This window comes from Tetrahymena thermophila (genome assembly GCF_000189635.1).
Source record: "Tetrahymena thermophila SB210 genomic scaffold scf_8254602, whole genome shotgun sequence".
Taxonomy (NCBI): domain Eukaryota; phylum Ciliophora; class Oligohymenophorea; order Hymenostomatida; family Tetrahymenidae; genus Tetrahymena; species Tetrahymena thermophila.
Window position 1 is genome coordinate 71212 of NW_002476372.1, and position 23198 is coordinate 94409.

Below are 23198 nucleotides of genomic sequence, written 5' to 3' on the forward strand. Positions count from 1 at the left end.
AATTTTTAAAATAATTTCTTCATTTGTTCTTTGTTTTATTCATTCACTTCGTTTATTTAATTTTCTAAATACTCTTCCTTTTCGATAATTATTTATCGTCATCGATTTCATAGACTCCATGTACTAAAAGGAGATACCATATGAAGTGATTTTACTTGTAGTAAAATGATTTATAACAATATTCAAAAAATTACAGTATTTCATACAAAAAATTAATAATTTAAAAAGTAGAACTATTTAAAGTAAAGAATAATTAAAAAGAATAATAATAATAACAATCAATAATGAACTATTCATATTTTGACTTATTTTCTTAGCAATTTTAATTTAATATTAATGAAAAATAGGTGAAAAAAGGCACATTTATAGGAGCACTTTTAACCTCTGTTATCATTTTATTAACATTTTCGTATTTTGTTTACATTATGAAGTAATTTATACACAATTAAATTGAGCCCAATTTCAGATCTCAAAGCTTTATATCAGATGGGAATATAGAAATGACCCTTGCAAACAACTTAATTGGTTTCAGATTTGAATATGATGTAAATTTAAGCATCGAATCACTAGAAAAATAACAAAACTTAACTTATGTCGTTTACTAAGCTTATTTTCAATAAAATAACTAAAACAATTAAGTTAATATTCCTATTGATATTATCAATTGTGATGATTCTAATCTAATTGGTTATAAATGCTTAGATTTTTCAAAAGTATCTAATTACACGCTAGCTCTGAACACAAATACAAATTTACAATCCTAAATATAGATTTTTATGTACGGATGCTTGGATATCGATGTTTTTAAAAAAACAGTCCCAAGCAATTGTGCAAATTAAACTGAAATTGATAACATAATTAATGGTGGAAATGCTGGTTTTAGATTAAAGCTATATACTTCTTAATATAACACAACTTCTTAGGAAACAGAAGTTAACTATAGAAATGCTTATGTTTATACAATAGCTTACTAATAAATATTGTCTCAATTAATTGTTCAAAAACAAATCACATCTGTTACGAAAGGATCCATAATATAATCGGAATCTGTTTTTTCTTCTCCTATTTAGTATAGAAAAGAAGCTTAAACCATAGATAGATCATATGCCTTTAATTAAATAGGCGTTGGGAGCTATAGCGTTTTACTGATATACCCAGACGAAATAGTTCAGTAAATTAAAATTTAATACTCTTCTCTCCCATAAGTAATGTCATTTGTAAATAGTATATTTGCATTTTTGATGCTTTTTGGTTCATTAGGCAGAGTTTTTTCTAAAAATTCTTTGAAGAAGGATATTTTTATGCTTTTCTTAAAAATTTTGTATTAAGATTAATACCTTGAAATGATGACTTTAAATAAAGACAAATAAAGCATGCAAATAGAGCAATAAAATCTTCAGTTATATGTTTAATAATAAAATTATTAAGGAGACGAGGAATAATAACAGGAAAAAGAAGATAACATTGAGTTCAAAGAAGAAGAAGAGTTAAATCAACACAGCTAAATACCTTAGTTTATGTAGAAATCTAAGATTTAATTGGATAAACAAAAATCTAGCATAAAACTTATAAATAATTCAGAGCAAAGCTAGTCTCCTAAAATGCTAAACAGAAGATTTTCGTAAAAATATTAAGAATAAAAAAGCGAGTTTTAATATGACTAAAATAACAGTATTTCCTTCGTTTAAAAATTAAAACAAAATCTATCTAACATAAAACTTATAAATGATTTAGAGCAAAGCTAGTCTCCTTATCTGTTACAGAGAAGATTTTCGTAAAAATAGTAAGAATAAAAAAGTGAGCCTTAATGTGAATAAAATAACAGTATGGTCTCTGCAAAAAAATTAAAACAAAATCAAAATTAGAGTTTGGGTACAGTTTCCTCATCTTAAATATTTAGCTATTAAAAAAATATATAAAAAGACATTTGTTAAAATTATTTTGGATAAATATAACAATCTAGTTCTTTAAAAAAGATCAATATTGCTTAAGAAATTTAAACTAAAACACAAGATCAAATAAAATAAAAGCAAGTAAATTTTATACTTAACACATTAAAAAATAAATAGCTGGCAATATAAAATAAAAAAGTATAAAATTTCATTTAGAGTCTCATTTTTAAAGCAAAGTAATTTTTTAAAATTTATATGAGAATTATATTTGAAACTAATATTTAAAAAAAAGTATTTGCAAGAAAAAAAGTATCAAATAATAAAATCTCAAAAATTAAGTAGAAGAAATCGATTCTCAAATCAAGAAAGAAATGAATATTTAAAATATTTTCAAAGACATACAATTTTTGAAAAAGGCAGTCATGCTTATTTTGAATTCAGATCAGCTAGCAGCCCTGCAGCTTATTGGTTTATCTAAAAATTACTTAGACTTTAAATTAAAGTCTAAATTTGATAAAAACTCTGACGAGATAATTCTAGGTAAAAACATTATAAAAGCTTAAAAAATTTAACCATTATTTTATTAAATAGAAAAGAATCTTTCTCATTTTGAAAAACAGTTTGCTATTTCTCAATCTGAGTATTTACAGTTTTATGAATTAGAATAATTCTTATAAAGATGTTCAAAAACTTAAAATTTAAAAGAATTGGACAAAAGAATTTTATCTTCATTAAAAATTGATAATTAATATTGAAAATTATATTTATTAAATAATTATATATATATTTGAATTTATTGATATCTAAAAGTGAAAAAATTTAATAAACTATAGCTGTTCCTGCATTTAAAATATCACAGATCATGATATCATGATTTGTGATATTTCAAATAATTTTTATATTACTAATGAATATTTTTTTTTTTAAATCTTTATTATTTTCTATATATTTGATTTCTTATATTTTACAAAAATTAATCAAAATACAGAAACCTTTTTTCAAATTTTTTTAAATGGATTTATATTAAAAGAAGGAAAGATTTAAAATTTCTTTAGAGAAATCACAGTATAAACATTTATTATAGCATTTTCAGATATTAAATTCTTATGGATGCGGAAAATTAAGAATTTAATTCCTGGATTAGCTATAAATAAAGTAAATTAATTAAATAAATAAATAATTTTATTTTAATTTTTATCATAAATAAAATCTTTGTTTTATGATTTTTTAATTTAATTATATAATTTCAGATATTCAATTTTAAATTTTAAGTTTGCTTTCTAGTTTATTATCATTTATTTGTAAATAGTACAAAAGTGAAATTCCATATGAAGTGATTTTGCTTGAAGGAATACTATATTTAATAATATTTAAATACAAAAAATTCATAATTTAAAAAGTAGAACTATTAAAAGTAAAGTATTAAAAAATAATAAAGAAAAATAATATAAAAATAATGAACTATTCATATTTCGACTTATTTTCTTAGTAATTTTAGTTCAATATAAATGAAAAATAGGTGAAAAAAGGCACATTTATAGGAGCACTTTTAACCTCTGTTATCATTTTATTAACTTTTTCATATTTTGTTTACATTATGAAGTAATTTATACACAATTAAATTGAGCCAAGTTTCAGATCTCAAAGCTTTATATCAAATGGAAATATAGAAATGACCCTTACAAACAACTTAATTGGTTTCAGATTTGATTATGATTTAAATTTAAGCATCGAATCACTAGAAAAATAACAAAACTTAACTTATATCGTTTACTAAGCTTATTATCAATAAAATAACTAAACCGATGTAATACATATTCCTATTGATATAATCGAATGTGATGACTCCAATCTAATTGGTTATAAGTGCTTGGATTTTTCAAAAGTATCTAATTATACACTAGCGCTAAACACAAATACAAATTTACAATCCTAAATATAGATTTTTATGTACGGATGCTTAGATGTCGATCTTTTTAAATAAACAATCCCAAGCAATTGTGCAAACTAAACTGAAATTGATAACATAGTTAATGGTGGAAACGCAGGTTTTAGACTAAAGCTCTATACTTCTTAATATAACACAACTTCTTAGCTAACAGAAGTTAACTATAGAAATGCTTATGTTTATACAATAGCTTACTAATAAGTATTGTCTCAATTAATTGTTCAAAAACAAATCACATCTGTTACGAAAGGATCCATAATATAAACAGAATCTGCTTTTTCTTCTCCTATTTAGTATAGAAAAGAATCCTAAATTATAGATAGATCGTATGCCTTTAATTAAATAGGCGTTGGGAGTTATAGCGTTTTGCTGATATACCCAGACGAAATAGTTCAGCAAATTAAAATTTAATACTCTTCTCTCCCATAAGTTATGTCTTTTGTGAATAGTATATTTGCATTTTTGATGCTTTTAGGTTCATTAGGTAGAATTTTTTCTAAAAACTCTTTGAAGAAGGATATTTTTATGCTTTTCTTAAAAATTTTGTATTAAGATTAATATCTTGAAATGATGACTTTAAATAAAGAATACAAAAACACTCAAATGGAGCAATAAAATCTTCAGCTATATGCTTAATAGTAAAGTTATCAAGGATAGGAGGAATAACAATAAGAAGAAGATAAAATTGAGTTCAAAGAAGAGGAAGAATTAAATCAACAAAGCTAAATACCTTAGTTTATTCAGAAATCTAAGATTTAATTGGATAGACAAAAAGTTAACTTAAAACTTATAAATGATTAAGAGCGAAGCTAGTCTCCTAAAATGCTAAATATACATGATATGATTTCGTTAAAAAGTTAAGAATAAAAAAGTGAGTTTTAATATGAATAAAATAACAGTTTTACTTCTGTTTAAAAATTAAAACAAAATCTATCTAATATAAAACTTATAAATGATTTAGAGCAAACATAGTCACCTTATATACTAAATAGAAATGATAGGCTTTAGTAAAAATATTAAGAATAAAAAAGTGAGTCTTAATATGATTAAAATAGCAATATTACCTCTTCTTAAAAAATAAAACAAAATGTAAATTTGAGTATGGGTACAGTTTCCTCATCTTAAACATATAATTTTAACTAATAGAAATATTTATTATAAAAAGTCATTAGTTAAAATTACTCAGGATAAACATAAAAATCTATTCATTGTAAGAAGATCAATCTTGGCTAAGAAATTTAAACTAAAACAAAAGATCTAATAAAATCAACACAACTAAATTTTATATTGAACACATTTAAAAATAAATAGTTGGCAATAAAAAATTAAAAAGTATAAAATTTCATTTAGAGTCTCATTTTTAAAGCAAAGTAATTTTTTAAATTCATATTAGAATAATTATATGAAATTAATTTTTAAAAGTATTTGCAAGAAAAAAAGTAGCAAATTATAAAATCTTAAAAATTAAGTTGAAGAAATTGATTCTCAAATCAAGAAAGAAATGAATATTTAAAATATTTTCAAAGACATACAATTTTTGAAAAAGGCAGTCATGCTCATTTTGAATTCAGATCAGCTAGCTGCCCTGCAACTTATTGGCTTATCTAAAAATTACTTAGACTTTAAATTAAAGTCTAAATTTGATAAAAACTCTGACGAGATAATTCTAGGTATAAGCATAATAATAGCTTAAAAATTAAAAATTATTTTATTAAATAGATAAGAATCTTTCTCATTTTGAAAAGCAGTTTGCTATTTCTCAATCTGACTATTTACAGTTTTGTGAATTAGAATAATTCTTATAAAGATGCTCAAAAACTTAAAATTTAAAAGAATTAGACAAAAGAATTTTATCTTCATTAAATATTGATCATATAAGTTGAAAATAATTTTTATTATTTAATAATGAATTTATAAATTTTTAAATATCTCAAAGTGAAAAAATTTAATAGACGATATAATTTTTTTTAAATATTGAATATTTGTTGGATGATTAATTTATTTATATTTTAAATAAAAAAACTTTATTAATTGATTGATAAGTAAGTAAGTCTTTTCTTTGATAACTCTAACTAAAAAGAAATATAAAAAAAATGACTAAATAACAAATTAAACTACTAAATTAATTTTATTTTAATATTAAAAATAATAAAATATTTTTTGAAAAGTTTTATTTATCACTCAATTGATTAAAGACTGTTAAGCTTCGTCGTCTCTGTAGAATGGGTCTTTAGCGCGTCTTCCATGAGAAAAGTAAGAAAAGACATCTATTTAAGATCCAAAAATTAAAAATATAATAGCCATAATAATAACTATTGCAAATGCTACTTCTTTGTACAATCTGCTTTATTCTTCTTGTTCCTCTTCTTTTTTATTTTATTCTACCTTTTAAATAATTTCTTAGTTTTGTTCTTTGCTTTATTCATTCACTTAGTTAATTTAATCTTCTAAATATTCTTCTTTTTCCATCAATTATTTATCATCATCGACTTCATAGACTCCAGGTTCTTCTGGTTCTTATTGCTCTACTGGCTCAGAGTTTTCAAGTATTTCCTATATCATTTCTTGTTCATCTAAAAATTTCTCATGCATTTGATCACCTACTTACATTAAATCTTAGATTTCTTTTTCTAGTTGTTTTAAAGTTTCTGAATCTTCATATTCTTCTTTTAGATTTTTCAATTACTCTCCTTCTTCACTAATTATTTTAAGCTCGTTTTCTTAATTCAAAACTATTGGCTCAAGTTAATCTTATCCTTGTGAGGTCTCAAATATTGAATCAATAGTATCCTGTAAAAATCCAGTATCGTATGTTTCTTTGAGTGTTGTTGTATTATCTTCAAGCTAATTTTTAGTTTATAGCTTATTTAAATTTGCTTCTATTTTCTCAAGAGTCTTTCTTTATGCTTCTACAAAAGAATCATATTTTTTCTTATTTTATGCTGCTTTATCTGAGAACTAAGTTTATATTATTAACTCATTTTCTCCTGAGTTCTTAAGTTAATTTCTAGTTTACTAAAACCATTATTTTTCCTTTGCGATTAATTCCTAAATTTCTTTTTTCTTTTACTTAGCAGATTTTTATCTTTATTTTTAAGACTAAGATTTGCTACCATTTTTCGCATATGGATGGAAGAAGTAACCTTCATTTAAATCATCTTAAATTTCATCTAAAGTAGACTCTCCTATAATGTTAGTTGTTAATTTTACATCATCTGCGATATTTTTTTTAGACTCTTCTTCCTATTTATCATGTATTTTTTTGACAGATTCCTTTAAAGCGTAAAGCATTTCATCATCAGAAAGAGTTTCATCATTATTTTTATTATACAAATCTTCTAAAACTCCCTCTGATTTTAGCAGTGTATCTTCGATTTCTTCTTCAATCTACAAAAGTTCTTAATCACTCACTTAATCCTCTTTATATTAATGAAATATTTTCAATCAAAAAACAAAAAGGAAAAAATTTACATGCTTTTTAATACTCGTCGAACTACCTTCCTAAAGGCGTTCCCATAATAAGTTATCCATTACAAATACAAATAATGCTAAATACTAAAATGATGCTAAGTAATATCTTGCTTTTCATAACTGAGTAATAATGAATATGACTTTTTATCAAAAGTAGCAAACAATTTGTTTAATTTTTTGATATAAGATTTTTGTAAGAATTTTTTGTTTGTTTTTTATAGTTTTTAATCATAAAATCTTAAAACTTTACGTTTTTAAAAATACCAAATCAAAATTATAAAAAAATTAATTAACTTTTTATAATATTTTAAATCTATCTATTAAAATCTCTATAATTAAACATATCTAAAACAATCAATTAATTAAATTAATTAATTAATCATATTTTTGAATGGCTTTTTTTAAATAATATTTTATTGTTGAATATTTTTAACTTATATTTTTTTTATGAAAATAACATTTATTATTTAATTCCTAAAAATATTATTTAACAAATATTAAATTATTTTTTTATCTAAACATTTATTAAAGAAGAAATAATTTTTATTTTTAAGATCTATTTTTCTTAGAATTTTTTAAAGTTAAAAAGAGAGTGAAAAGTTTAATTTAAATTTTTACATAAACAGATATCTATCATTTAGCTAATTATGATTTATTAGAATATAGCTGTAAAAAATTTTTCCTACTTTTTGACACTAATTATAGATAATTTATTTAAATTTAGATAATAAAATAATTATGATATTGATAAAAAAATATATATTTATCAATATACATACATTCAGAATTAAAAAAAAAAATTAATTTAATTTTTTAATTTCATTTTTTTAAGTTAAAAATAATAAATAATAAAAGAAATTGAATATTTGCTTATTTATTTATTAATTTATTTATTGGAAATAGATTTGAAAGTAAATAACTAATTTATTAGTTAGTATAAGGAGAGACGAAGAATTAAGTTTATATGACTTTAGTTAGCTATTTGATTAAGCTATAAAAAATATTATTTTTGTTTGTAATTTGATATATAAATATTTAATAAATAATAATAATAGCAAATAAACATACAAAGCAATTAATTAATTAATTTTTGTATTTAAAAATTAAAAAATATAATAGCGCAAAGTTAATAAATATATTAATAGATAGATATTTTACTTAATTTTCATTTTAAAAGCTAGTCAGTCTCACTATAAAAAATGAATTAGGAAGGATTTCAAGCAATCAACACTTTTCATTAAGATATAATACACGATATATCATTTGACTGTAATTATTTATTTACATTAGCAATCAAACCAATTAAAAGTAGCAATAAAACAGCTAGAAAAACAAATTAATGCTTTTGAAATTAGCTTATTAAAGCACATATTTGATTCGATTTGAATGATAAATTTATCAAATAAAAATATTTCATGAAAATGCAGATATTTTATCTAGACAAAGAGTAAATATACTTTTATAATCAAGCAATTCTTCTCCTTAAAAGTATAAATAAAATTATTTAGCTGGCAGAGTGCTTAGTTTAAAAAATAAGGATTTGTTCAAAAAATAATTATTAAGATTATTAATCTCGCTTTAAGATTTATTGATGAATTAACAAGCTAAATTCATAAAAGATAAAAAATTATTCAGGTATAGCTATATAGTTCTCCATGATATTAGGAGAGTATATCTTGAATACCCCATTTCTCTTTATCCCTCGTTTGACTCCACTTCAACTATTTAAGTCATAGCGGCAACACTTAAGGGAATGAATTTTTTCTACACTTATTTTTTTACTAATTAAATTAATTAAATAATTTTGTTAGTATGAATCAATCATAGCTAAAATCTTTAGCAAGATATCTTATTAAATAAAGAAAAGCTAGCATTAATTAATTATCTTACCTAACATTTATTTATAATCAATTCATAAAATCAATTAAATATCTTATGGGTTTGCTTTCTAATCAATTTTTATTCACATTAACAAATAAACAAAAAAACAAACAAATAAATAAATAGAATCAAAAACTTGATTTTTTTTATTCAAATTTTATTTATAAATGGTTTCTTATATTATTTTTAGTTTTTTTAGCTGTTTTTGCAATTAATTTACAATAAAAAATTTAATTTTGGAATAAATTTATTTTAAAACAAATAAATTGTTTTAAACCTGAATGAATTTTAAATTTTATTTACTTATTTTTAAATTAATTAATTATTAATTTCTTTATTATTTTAATGCTTGATTAAAGGGTATGGTTAAAGACTAGTCACTTGTTCATCTGACAGAAATGTAAAAATTTGGCATAAAAACTAATCAGGAAAATGGGATTTATACCACTCAATCACTAATCAAGAAGGTCCAGTTAGGAAAGTAAAATGGGCTCATCCTTAATTTGGAACTATTTTGGCTGCATGCTCAATGGATCGCTCTATTCATATTTATTAAGAATATAAAGATATTACTTCAATACAAAAGGATCCCAATGAATAATAATTATAAAGTAATTTATTTTTCTTTTAAAGATTTAAATTAAAATTTTTTGTTTTAGAATAATGGAAACCCATCAAAATCTATAACGACAAAGAAGTTATTGAAGACATGAAATTTGCTCCTATACATGTTGGTTTAATATTAGCTGTTGCAAGAGCTGATGGAAGGATTAGTATTTTCCAATTTAAAGATCTTTTGAACTTACAAATTCATGAGCAAATCTCGAATATCTCTGTCTCTCCTTTAGGAATTAATAGTATTTCTTGGAACAAAAATAGATTTGATAAGAAGCATATGATTGCAGTCGGATGTAAAGATAGAGATACATCTCAAACTAAAAATTAAAATGGAATTAACGGCGTCAATTAAAAGTATATCGATGAAGAAATCAAATCCGGTTAATCCTTCAAAATTATTGTCTTCAACAGTCTTTAAACTGTAAATGCTTAAGATCACTATCAAATGAAATTTGAATTCCAAGAAAGCAATGCTTAATAACTTATGCACACCTAAAATGTAAGTGATGTATCCTGGAGTTTAATAAATGGAAGATCTTTTCATTTAATTGCAACATGTGGTAAAGAAGGAGCCAGAATTTGGTACATGAAACAATTATCTACAAACTAAAATGTCATATAAGTTATTAAAGTTATTGACTTGTTTGATCAAAATTACAGAGAAAGCATTGAAGTCCAAAAGATATCTTGGAATATTATGGCTTCACTAGTAGCAACCTCTGACAGCAACAACGAAATTAAAATCTTTAAATGTGTCGGAATGGGTAAATGGGAAAAAATTAAGAGTATTAAAGAAACTTAGGATTCAGAATAATGAAAAAACAAACTATTCTTTTTATTTTCAAATTTGTTATTAACACCTATTTATTATGTTAAATATAATCAACAAATTTTCTAAATTATTAAAATATTTATTTATTTATTATTTATATATTTATTATTTTCACATTTTTTGTTTTTGGATTTATTTTTTAAAACTATTTAATTAGTTTATGTTTAACAACTTATCAAGATAAATTTAACAAAAATCAACATATCTATTTTTATGAGTTGATTATTTCTAATATATTTATTTTTAGATATTTTTTAATTAATTTGAAAATTTATTTTATATTTATATTAAACATTTTTCAAAAATTAAAATTTTGCATTTACGTATTCATTTAAAAAAAAATATTTTTTTATAATTCCGCTGATTACACACATACATATATAAATAAATAAATAAATAAATAAATAAATAAATAAATAAATAAATAAATATCGAATTAGCAGAATTGTAAAACCAGGAAAGGATATATATATATAAATTAGCTATTTAAAATATAATCTGTTTTAGTACGTAAAATTTTCTTTTCATTTTTTGATACTAATAATAATAATTTAATTAAATTTACTGTTTATTCTCATTTTTGCATTTAGTTTTTAAAATTGCATATTGAATGACTAACTGAGTCAGTCCTCCAGCCAGACTATGAAGAATTATATTTTCTAAAGTTAATTTATGCTTTTGGTCAATCAATACAGTCAAACAAATATTTTGAAATAATATGCAATTTTATTACACCATCTTAAATGTTGTTAAAGAAGTAATAAATTTCATTATGAATTTCAGTTATAATAAAAGAATATTTATGGTTAGAACTATCTTTCTATAATATTTAAACCATAAAGGAACTAAAATCTAAAACTAAAATATATCAATACATATTTAATGATATAATAACATTAAATATGTTTGCTTTAATTTACCAAATTTATAATAAATGATAAGATGATTTATAAAAAGACTATTGTCAACTATTTTTAGTTGCTGTTTGAAGATATTGACAGATAAAGAACAAATTTATTTTAAATTAAAAACAAACTGATTAATATTAATTATTAAATAAAAAAAATACCACTAATTCAATTAATCATCAAAAATAATCTTATAATTAAATATACAAGTAAGTATTCATCAAAAATTAAAATAATGAATTAGCCCTTCTCTTTCATGAATTTTAAATTAGCTTAGATTCTACATCATAAAAATTAGGCTGTTTTTTCTTTTGAAATCTGAAGATTCAATTTGGTTTTTATATAAATATCTAAATTAAATTTTGCTATTTCAAATACCACATAATGAAGTATATGTAATACATTTTTTTATAATAGAAAGTCTAACATAAAAATCAAAATATTTAAGTTTAATTTATTTTCTTTATCTGAGATAGATATTATAGATTAGTTTTAACATATATAATAATTACCATTTTACTCTTTTCAAATCTAAAATAATACTCAAGTAAATACACATTTATTTATTTAATTAGTTAGTTAGTTAGTTAGTTAGTTAGTTAGTTAGTTAGTTAGTTAGTTAGTTAGTTAGTTAGTTAGTTAGTTAGTTAGTTAGTTAGTTGGTTAGTTAGTTAGTTATTAATATTTAGATTATCTATGTGATTAATTATCTTGAAAATATATATTCAAGTATCATTACAAATTAACTAAAAGAACCAAACCTCACCATCAATTTTATCTTATTTGCATGTATTCATAAATTTTATAGAAAGTAAATAAATAGTGGTTAATTAGAAATACATTTAAAACTAAAACTAAATTGTGGCTAATAAGAAAATTAGCATCAGAAATTTAAAAGTAAATTTACAAAAATCAAATTTTTATTCGAGTGGTGAGTGGTGACTCAGTTGATGCAAATTACTTCACGTATTAGATTTAAATATAATTGTATATTAAACTAAGTGACACTCTCTCATCATTTCTCTTAATCGATGATACTTGCTTTAATTAATAATTTATTCGAAATGACATCATTTTGATTAGAATAATAAAATATGTATTACTTAATTCTTTTTAAAACTCATATTTATTTTTACTTTAAAAAAAAAGATTTAAGAAAATTTGATTCCTATTAGATCCCGAATAAATTAAGAAGAATTCAATTTTGATTACAAATTTAAACAAAAAATGACAGCCTAAATAATATTTTCTAATTTTGCTTTTATTTTAAAAGGTTTATGAAATAAATAATTGTCTATGAAAATAATTTGTGTTTCTTGTAAAGCCTAAAATAAATGAGTTTTTTTAAGATATATATATATAAAGTTTATTGATCTATTTAAAAGTCTCAGATTTTTTAAAAAACTGTATTTTCGTTTGGCTTGCTTTTGAATTTGGTCTATTTTAATTAGTAAATAAATATATTACTTGCTTTTTTATTGTATTAATAGTTAATCTATCTATCTATAAGCTTTGGCTCTAACACATTCAAGCTAAATTTACTTATTTATTATCAGAAATCAAATTAATTCTATTAATAAATATTCCATACAATCTTTAATCCCATTCATGATTACTTTAGCTTACCTGCATAACGTAAATAAGTACGTAAGTCTAAATGTTAAACCATATATTATATAGTTTTGGATATCATATTTTAGACAGAAAATAAATAAATAAATGCACTTGATTTTAAATAGTGTAAATATTTATTTATGTTATTAATTTATTATAAAGATAAAATCATAAATAAAATTAAATTAATAAAATATTTGATAAAATGTAAAATAAAAAAATAAAATATTAACTTTTTGAATAGAAATATTTAAAAAGCATTATTGAATGCATCAATTAATGCAAGGGCTAGTCTGGAGCATATGACAAAGACCTCGGTATTTATGAAGAAGTCACTGAAGACAATTGCATATTTAAACTATATCCTGAATCTTGTAATACAACCATAATTGCTGTTGACGAGTCTAAGGGAGATTTTGTTTGTGGCATATGTCCTGGAATTCAATTATTAAACTATATGCAAGATTTGAGATAAGAATGCTTTGAAAATATAGTAAATGAAAGAAACCTGCTCGATCTATAGCTATTAGAACCTTTAATAGAGCTTAATAAATATAATAAAGAATCTTTGATGATCATGAACTTTGGAGTAAGACAGGGATACGAAAATTTAAAAATAGGTTCAAATTTAATTTATCTGTTTTCACTTAATGCTAAAAGACTAGGATACTACCTAGCTGCAGGTTTAGTTTATAACCCTAAATCAGCCCATGTATTCTATAAATAAAATTATTAATTGTTTGGTCAGCTTGATTTAATCTAATAAAATCTATCTGAAGAAATCAAATAGAAGGTAAAAAGTAAATATATGTTCCTTATGATTAATTTGGTTCAAAAGAGTATCTCAGATTCTAAAACTTAACCAACAGTTCAATAATCTCGCTTATGAATTTATTTAGATACTCTCAAACAAATAAACATCGCTTAATTAAACATTTTTAATAAATCCTAATCAATATTATTACTTACTTAATTATTTGTTCCCATACATAATATATTTTTATAACGATTAATGCTTTTCATATTAATTAATTAATCATATTAATGTATTTTTATTAATTAAGGCCATTCTTGAGTAAAAAAGTATTGGAATAAGGCCATTTAAAAACAAAGATAAAAATTCAATATTTTTTATTGGCTTTGGATAGTAAAAAAATGATGACTAGGAGTGTATTATTATTTTTTTTAATATAAATATAAAATCTTTATTTAAATACAAGTAAAATTTGAATATAAATTATAAAAAAATATCAAATAACTAAGAATGAATAAATAAATAAAACATTAATAATTTGTTTATTTATTTTAGATTTAAAAAGGAAATTAACAAAAAATAAATTAAATTAATTTAGTTACAAAGTAAATATATGAAGTTCTTTTTATTCATTATTTTTTTTTATTAATTTTAGATTGTTTAATCTAATTTAAAATAGGTAACACTTTTTATTGCCATTCTTTAATGTTTTATAAAAAGAATTTAAATTATTGTAAAATTAATTAATTATTTTTTTTAATTTATTTATACCTTTTTCCCAAGTACTCTCTCTAAATTTAGAAGCACTTTTTCTCAAGTTTTCAAATGTTAATTCATTTTCTGGATGCATTTTGAAGTATTTCTAGTATTAAAAATCAACAAAAAAACGAATGAGATTTTATGAGAAATCAATATGTATATATGTTGTTTGTTTGTTTGTTTGTTTGTTTGTTTGTTTGTTTGTTTGTTTATTAATAAATTTACCAAAAACAAGTTGAGTAACCCTTAAGTGTTGTCAAAAATAAAACCATTTTTTTGATTAACTACTAGCTCATTAATACTTTTTGATTTAATAATATAGTTAGTTAGTTATCTTTCTTTTTCAAGACTTTTAAAATATTTAATTACCACTAGTAATTTATTGCAAAAACAGGTAAGTTAGATCCAAGCATATCTACTACTTTCATCGGTAGATCAAGACCAGATGAAGAGTAGTGAAGACATATTCCTACATCTGCACTAGCCAACAATTTAGGGTAGTCTTCTGCTTTTAGCCAAACTGTTTATATTTATATATTTTTCCAACTTTTCTTCCTTTCTTCAATTATTTGTTCGTATCTTTCTTTTTCTGGTCCTTTTCCTAAAATATTAAAAAAATAAATAAATCAATCAATAATAAATAAAATTATTTGATGATTTAGATGAAATAAATTAGATATATTTTAAATGTTATTTGATATAATAAAAGTTATTTTAAAAAAATTATTTATTTAAATTAAATTTGAAAATATTTGTTTACCTGTGATAAGAAGGTGTAGCTTTGGATACAAAGAGTTTTGCTTATTTACTTCTTTTTCAGTTTCATATGATTGCATAGCATCTAATAAAATACTGAAATCCTTGAATTTTTTATAATAATAATAATACAATTTTATTTTTTAATATAAAATTGAAATAAATAAATACTTCATCTTTAGTCCAAGAAGTACTGCTAACTAAAAGTAGAGGTCTTTACTACTTTTTTATTATTTTTCCATTCACTTCTTCAGTGAAAAGTGTTTCTTTTTAATTAATGCTTAAACCAAGTTCAAGGAATAGCTTATGGGATTCCTGAAGAGAGATGGGCCCAAATAACTCAGTATTAGCTTTATCATAAAGGGTAGTTGCTTCTATATTCCAATTTTTTTTCAAATCGGCTTTCATAGCATCAGAAACGCAAAAGGCGAAATCACATTTTTTAGCAAAATATTTTTCATAGAATGTAGCCAGTTTTAAAATAATTTTTTGTTTCAAACCTAATGCTAAAATAGTATATCCATAATTATGAAAATCTACAATCATTTTGATTCTTCTCATGAAACAAATTATGGCCAACGAAGAAAGTACAGGAATTGAAGGAGGATTCTATTATTTAAATATTAACAATCAATTTACATTCATTCAATTTATTTTAGCATTATAAAATTAGATCAAAAAAACTCTATTTATTTTGTTTAATTCATTCTTATTAAAAAATAAAAGAAACCATCTAAAATATCTCTTTAAAAAACTTAAATTATAATTTTTTAACGAATGAATGAATTTTTGATGGTATGTTTTATCAATTTACATTTACTGTATGCATTCTTATAAATTATTTTAGTTTAAAAGCTAATTATTTACTTGTATTATAACAAATTCAGGTTTAGGCATTTTGAAAAGATAGATGTAAAAGAGCTAAAATATTTAAATTATAATTCTAAGAGCAGCATAAAGCAAATATAAGAATCTTGGTAATTTTTTAAGTTTGTTGACGAGATTTGAAGATATGTCAATAATTTTTATATTTGGATTGTCTCTAATTACTTTATGCACCTAATTTTCTACAAATTAATTTTAAATTATAAATGCTTATCTATCTTTTTAATTTACCTAATTAACCTACAAAATAAACTTCATAACCAGCTTAAGCCAATTATGTTGAATGATTTTTCATTCTTGGTGATCTACCAATATCGCCAAAAACGATGACAGATGCTACTTGCTTTTAGCTCATTTTCTTAAATTTATTAATAGTAAAAATAATTGTATTGATTATTATTTTTATAAAAGATCTGATCTCTTAAATCAGAATATTTTGTATCTATAAAAGTAGAAACTCAGAGAGTTAATTAATCTAATCATCAAAAAAAGATATATTTTTTATCAGAGAAGATCTAAGGAAGGACTAATATAAATAAATAAATTTGAAAGTTAATGAATGAGTTATTGAATAAATGATTTTTTAATTAATAATATAAGTGTTATAAATAAAGTAAATTATTTAATAAATTTCTTTAGAAATATTTTGAAGATATCAAAAATAAATTTGTTTAATTAGAATTAAAAGTTAGTTAGAATATACATATATAATTAATTATGTCATTATAGGAATACACATAGGATTTAAATAATCTTTGCAATAAATTAATTTAAGTATAAGATTTAAAGTTATTTGTTGAGAAATACGGTGTTAAAGGAATAGTAGGAGCAGGTTATTTAGCTATAAATAATAAAGATACATACATTAAATCTGAAAGAGTGATTAAGTAATGGATTAAAGATGAAAATCTTTATGAGAAATTTTTATTTAGCACTGATAAAGATGACTAAGAAGTAGTCAAATAGATGCTCTTCCATTAATAAACTCATGTAAGAACTCTTGTTTCTGAGTGCATAGAATTTCATGCATATGATATTGGCTTATTTTTAGAAAGAAATTAATAAAATGAACTCTATCAATCTTACTTGCTAGTTCTTATCCATTTATTAGCTGATTAAGAAACAGAAGTCGCCTTAAAGATTTTGAGAGCGCTCAAAAAAATGACCAAAATGGAAAACAATGTTTAATTTATGGAAGATGATTTCTGGCTTTAGAAGGTTGAAGAAGGCGTTCAAGCAGCAGATGAAGTTGTTGCTTTAAGATTTATGGAACTTATTGTTGCAATGTCAAATACAAATGAAAGAATACACAATAAATTAGTTAACAAAGGTAAATAATTAATTAGTTAGTTAATTTTTTTGAAGTATTTTAATATTATTTATATTTGACAGGTTTGCTAGAAAAATCTATACAATTATATCAAACTGATGATTTGCTTGTGAAGTTAAATGCAGTAGAAATATTTTCTTATTTCGGAGAGAAAGATTACAATTCAAAATATCTTGCTGAACATAAAATTACCTAATAAATTATTGCAGAGGCCTTCAATTAAAAAGAAGAATTGTATATTAGAAAATACTCTATGTTGCTTGTTGCTAAAATGATAGCAAGTTCTGTTATGAAATTGACTCCATAATTAGCTAAAGATACTCTAGCTTTTATTCAACAGCTTATCCAATCTAAATTATAAGAAGAAATATCATCTGCATTTGAAATTATGTCCTTCATTTGCATCAAATAAGAAGTAAATTTTTAAAAAGAATTAATGAAATAAATAAATAATTTTTTAATTTAAAATAATATTTAGGGAGTAAATTTAATTGTAAAAGATAAGATTGTCCTTAAAACTCTTTTGGACTATACTTCAAGCACTAAAGTCGAATTAAGAAAAAAATGTGTGAATGTATTTAGTCATATTCTATTTACAAATAGTTCAACCCCAAAAAACAAAAATACTGTGTTTAATTTATTGATGTGTTTTGGTAACTCCTAAATGGCAAATTAAATAATAAATTTTGAAAATTAATATGAAAACCTAGATTAGTTGTAAAATAGCTTTAAAGTTATAGAATAAAATCTGTTTTCTCCTTTCGAAGATATAGAGCTAGATTACATGCTTTTACTTAAACGTAAATTAATATAATTTTAAAATATTTATCATTTAATTCAAAATTAATTATAATTTTAGATTGCTTCTTATATGAAGAAATATGCTTCTAGTATATACAAACACCTAAAAGTATAGAATACATGACATCTCATCTCTGCAAAAATAAACTAATCTTTGATTTGAAAAGAGAATTAAGAGATACTCTCATCGCCGTTTGTAAGAAGAACTCTAAAAATAACAAACTCTATGAAGTATTTATTGATAACTATTATAAAGCCTTACAAAATAAATCCAATCCTTCTCAAGAAATGCAATACGAATCTTCTACTTTATGAAATCCTCTAAATAAATTTATAGAATTAGAATCATTCTATCTAAATTATATATTCAGTTTAATTTTGTATTAATTAATTATAATATTCTAAAAAACATTCAAAAAATCAAAAATTTTACATGTAATACATATAAATAAAATAAGTCCATTTATTTAAATATTTCTAAAAATTTTATTTTATTTTTTGGTGATTGTAAAAAATAATAAAAAAGAGAAAAATGAATGAATGAATAGAATTAAGATTTAATAATATATATTTTATGTAAATATAAATTTATTTATTAAGAAGTTGATTTAATTATTAAAAATTAATTTTATTTATTTATATATGTATAAATAGAATAGAATAGCATTTTTTGATTAAATTTATATCTAAAGATAGTATTTATTTATTTTATTTTATTTTGCTTGTTTTATTAAGAAAATTATAATGATTTAATTTCTCAATTATTTGTAATTTCTACTTTTTCTACTTTTTTAGTACGTTCTGGTTTAGGTGCAGAGAGTTGCTGAACATTATTTAATTCCATATTTTATTACTTTCTGTGTTTAGCTTATTTTTATTCTTATTTTCTTCTTTTGGCATTCTAAATATATTTAGGAAGATGTTGTTTACGCTATACTTTGTTTATATCTTAGTTGTATTTAAACTTATCTTTAAGTGCTTCTCTATAATTCAAGGAGTTTTAAAGTCTTTTATCAACAACACCAAGTTATTGGCTTGCTTTAGCTTTCCAGATTCTGATATTCATATCATCAGATCCACTTAATATAAATTAGTTATCCATAGACCAGCAGACTGAAAATATTTAATGCATTCTTTTTGTGTGATAAATTTCTTCACTTTTGCCTTTTTCAACATCGAAAATACGAATTGTTTTATCATAACTTCCTGTTACAAATTTGCGGCCAGTAGGGGCAATATCTAGATCCATGACAGCACCAATATGATCTTTGTGAATCATTTTAGCTTATTCCATTTTACGCATATCAAAGCTGTAGCAATTACCATCATCACAACCTACAATTAAGTTAACAGGTTCAGTAGGATTCCAGCAAATTGTTTAGCATTTATTAGAAAGAAATATTTTTTGAATAGCAGTATCTCCTCTGGTATCATAAAGAACGACACTTCTATCAATACCAGTACCAGCGATTAAGTTGAATTAGGAAGGATTGTATTTAACCTTAAGTACAGTATCAATACCCCATTCGAAACTCTAAACTGGTTTAGATCTTTCATAATTCCAAACTTAAACTACACCACCGCTTGTGACAAAATTATCTCCTTTCCAGCAATGGTCAACATTACCTAACACATGCTTGCTATAGAATACGTTTAAAGGATCTCTATCTGGATTATTCAATTAATCTTAGAAATCATAAAGATTAATAATATTATCAGCACCACTTGATAAAAATCTATTTTATTAAAAAAATATATTTAATTCACATATTATAATCTCAACTCAATTAATATTTATAATTCTATTTTCCTATTTAATCCTAACATACTTCATTAAATAAAATCAAGTAATTAATTAGTTGTTTTAAATTCTATTTTTCTAAATAAGCATTAAGCAAGTTCTGCTAAAATTAAATTTTCTTTTCTATTTAAAACTTCTAAAAAGTATTTATTTATTTATTAATTGATTGATTCTTTATGTTATAATTATTCATTTTATTTCTTAAATATTATAGAAGCATATTGGAAGAATTTGTTATTTATTTATATACATTTTATTTTACTTTGATTCTTTATTTAATTGAAATCTTATTTAAGATTATTAAAATAAAGCTAAACCTATTTATTTATTTCACATAACTTAAATTAATTGCTTAAAATGGTAAACTATCTATCTATCTACCTCGTATCTTTTAAAAATAATTGAGATTAATCTTATCATAAAATTCCTAGAATAGTTTGTATGCTTGCTTGCTATAATTATATTTTTTGTTATGCTTCTATGTAATACCTACTAGAAACTAGTATTTTATTGACTTTAAATACCAAAATTTAGTTTTAAATTGCATTTTACTTTAAATTTCATTAGCTTATTTAAAAAAATATTTTTCTTTGTAAAAAATATGTTATAAATATGAGAAAAAAAAATATTTTGAATTACCTTTAACCATCTCTAGAGAAAGAAACACCTTTAACAGATTATTTATGAGCATTTAGAGAAAAAAGAGTTTTACGCTCAGAAATGTCCCAAGCTCTTAATTCACCATCAAAAGTACCTGAAATAACCTTAACTAAACTATTTGGGCATTTAGTAATAACTGAAATTGAATCAGAGTGTCCAGTTAAGCATCCCAAAAAGGGTTTGGCAAACATTTTATCTAATTTAGTAGCAACTAAAGCTCTTTAATGTTCACGAGCTTTTTGGAACTAATGAAGAGTGGGATTTGAGTTTCTTTAAACTTTAGTTATATCGTATTTAGTTTCACGAACGTAATCGTTTGAAGATCTACAAATTGTATTTATCTTGACCATTTTTTAACTTGAATTTGATGTAATCAACCTTATTTATTATATATTCGTTCAAAGACTATTATTAATAATATGCTTTTACTATTAATTATTCAAAAGAAAACTATTAATTATTATTTAAACTTTATTTTTAGCTTTATTCCTTTTACTCTTAATGACTTTTGAGCATCAGATAGATAGATAAATAAATAAATACATAAACAAAAAAAATAAATAGGCAGTCATAATTTTTTTCAATTTTATTAAAATACTTCATAGAATTATAATTCACTTCATTTAAAAAATATCTAAGTAGAAATATTAAAAGAATGACAAAACCAAATATGAAGTCTATCTTTTTTAATAGTTTTTTTGAGTAAGAATTAAACATAAAATAATTAATTTAAACTCTAAGATGAAAATCATCTTATTGTAAAAAATTAGCTAAAAAAATAAATCTTAAAATTTACTTTTTCTTTTTTATAAAATTATTTATAATCTAAAATATTGATTTAATTATAATTATTAAAAATTAATTCCTAAAATCTATATTTTAAGTAATATTTAGTAATTAATTAATAAGATCATCAATTTCTAAATATTAAAACTATCTAATTGATTTTGTTTTATTATAATTTTTTAAATGTAGTTTATCTTTTAAAAAAATATATTTATTATCTATAATATTGATTTAACTATTTATTTTATGAATAATTGTTAATAAGTCAGTTACTTTATATATTGATTTTAAGTTTGTTTTCATCTGAAGTAATGAATAAGATCATCTTATTTATTTTGTAAACAATAAAACTATTAAAAATAGCTTTCTTTTTATATATTTTTAAAAATATAATTACTTATTTAAAGAATAAGAAAAAATGATAAGCATCATCAATTTACAGTATCTTTAAAAATTATAAAAGTATATGATTTCTAAGTAAACTAAACAAGTAGTTCATTTTTTATTAATAACAAATTACTAAATATAGCTTCGTAGCTACAAAATAAAATAGACTATTTTTATGTAATAAACTCTATTATTTTGGATACCTTTTAACATTATTTGATAAATCTTAATAAGTTAAATCATACATTTATTTATTTATTTATTTATTTATTTTAAACCAATTTACTCTAATATTTATAAAAATGTTAATTTTTTCAGTAAGATAGTACAAAAATGAATGATAAATAAGTAAATGTTAAATAATAATATTTCTAAAAATAGTTTGTTATCTATCTGTTAAAATATACTTATTTTTTAAAATGAACTTAGTTTATTGTGTTTGCATAATTAAACATAAAATAAAAATTTATTTTTAACAAGGAAATAAATACAAAGAATAACTTTTGAGTTATCTTTTAAAGTTGAATAGATATTTCGAATTAATAAAATTTGTTTTATATATTAATGTGTTTTTCTAAATATTCTAATAATAGGTATAGATAGATATTATCGATTAATATTTTACAATTTTTTTGTTTAATTAAACTAATATGAATAAATGAATGAATGATATTTATTCTATTTACAAAATACTTAAAATAAAATATGAATTTAATTTTAAATATAATCAACATCAAATAGAATTATGAATTTGACTATCACCTTTTTAGTATTGAAGAGAAGATATAGGATTAATTAATTTATTTAATTAATTAATTAAGAAGATTATAAATAAATAAATTATATTTGTTTTCTAATCTAGTTTTAAAACTAATCTGTCTATGAAATTGAGATATGTTTGTAATTAAGTAAGATACACTAACTAAATAATGAATTAAGAAAAGCGATTAATCTGTTGTCTAAATTAATTAACTATTTTTTTTTTTGAATTAAACTTTTAGCATATTTTTTAACTCTCTTAAAAAAACTCTTTAAAATATAAACATGTATGTTAGAAATATAGAAATATACATTAATTGAGTAAATTTTTTATAGTTATAAGTATAAAAAAGTGT

The 23198-nt window shown here is 21.6% G+C and overlaps 8 protein-coding genes across 8 annotated transcripts; 5 read left to right on the forward strand and 3 right to left on the reverse strand. All coding sequences in view use genetic code 6, as the record gives it.

Annotated features, from left to right (window-relative positions):
* Positions 1 to 425: 425 nt before the first annotated feature.
* On the forward strand, positions 426 to 2647 carry TTHERM_00954160 (AMP-binding enzyme family protein; the record flags this gene model as incomplete). Its single annotated transcript, XM_001018039.2, has 2 exons — positions 426 to 2128; positions 2185 to 2647. 2 exons carry the CDS (start codon positions 426 to 428, stop codon positions 2645 to 2647), a joined length of 2166 nt encoding a protein of 721 aa, XP_001018039.2.
* A 701-nt stretch (positions 2648 to 3348) lies between these two features.
* On the forward strand, positions 3349 to 5723 carry TTHERM_000954169 (AMP-binding enzyme family protein; the record flags this gene model as incomplete). The annotated part of the gene is made up of 3 exons (XM_012798121.1): positions 3349 to 5210; positions 5263 to 5510; positions 5560 to 5723. The coding sequence occupies 3 exons, from the start codon at positions 3349 to 3351 to the stop codon at positions 5721 to 5723; spliced, it is 2274 nt and encodes a 757-aa protein (XP_012653575.1).
* A 298-nt stretch (positions 5724 to 6021) lies between these two features.
* Positions 6022 to 7543, reverse strand: TTHERM_00954170 (transmembrane protein, putative; the record flags this gene model as incomplete). Its single annotated transcript, XM_001018040.4, has 2 exons — positions 6022 to 7259; positions 7312 to 7543. The coding sequence occupies 2 exons, from the start codon at positions 7541 to 7543 to the stop codon at positions 6022 to 6024; spliced, it is 1470 nt and encodes a 489-aa protein (XP_001018040.4).
* A 766-nt stretch (positions 7544 to 8309) lies between these two features.
* Positions 8310 to 10627, forward strand: TTHERM_00954180 (nucleoporin, putative; the record flags this gene model as incomplete). Its single annotated transcript, XM_001018041.4, has 3 exons — positions 8310 to 8580; positions 9552 to 9803; positions 9852 to 10627. Exons 1-3 carry the CDS (start codon positions 8511 to 8513, stop codon positions 10625 to 10627), a joined length of 1098 nt encoding a protein of 365 aa, XP_001018041.3. The 5' UTR covers positions 8310 to 8510.
* A 2742-nt stretch (positions 10628 to 13369) lies between these two features.
* Positions 13370 to 14053, forward strand: TTHERM_00954190 (hypothetical protein; the record flags this gene model as incomplete). The annotated part of the gene is made up of 1 exon (XM_001018042.3): positions 13370 to 14053. The coding sequence occupies one exon, from the start codon at positions 13370 to 13372 to the stop codon at positions 14051 to 14053; it is 684 nt and encodes a 227-aa protein (XP_001018042.1).
* Positions 14054 to 14547: 494 nt separating this feature from the next.
* On the reverse strand, positions 14548 to 16673 carry TTHERM_00954200 (chitobiosyldiphosphodolichol beta-mannosyltransferase; the record flags this gene model as incomplete). Its single annotated transcript, XM_001018043.3, has 8 exons — positions 14548 to 14618; positions 14690 to 14780; positions 14903 to 14978; positions 15047 to 15278; positions 15438 to 15537; positions 15605 to 16042; positions 16301 to 16500; positions 16550 to 16673. 8 exons carry the CDS (start codon positions 16671 to 16673, stop codon positions 14548 to 14550), a joined length of 1332 nt encoding a protein of 443 aa, XP_001018043.2.
* Positions 16674 to 17035: 362 nt separating this feature from the next.
* Positions 17036 to 18764, forward strand: TTHERM_00954210 (proteasome non-ATPase 26S subunit; the record flags this gene model as incomplete). Its single annotated transcript, XM_001018044.3, has 4 exons — positions 17036 to 17648; positions 17711 to 18063; positions 18127 to 18448; positions 18508 to 18764. The coding sequence occupies 4 exons, from the start codon at positions 17036 to 17038 to the stop codon at positions 18762 to 18764; spliced, it is 1545 nt and encodes a 514-aa protein (XP_001018044.1).
* Positions 18765 to 19206: 442 nt separating this feature from the next.
* On the reverse strand, positions 19207 to 21260 carry TTHERM_00954220 (DDB1- and CUL4-associated factor-like protein, putative; the record flags this gene model as incomplete). The annotated part of the gene is made up of 2 exons (XM_001018045.1): positions 19207 to 20185; positions 20890 to 21260. The coding sequence occupies 2 exons, from the start codon at positions 21258 to 21260 to the stop codon at positions 19207 to 19209; spliced, it is 1350 nt and encodes a 449-aa protein (XP_001018045.1).
* Between the last annotated feature and the right edge of the window lie 1938 nt (positions 21261 to 23198).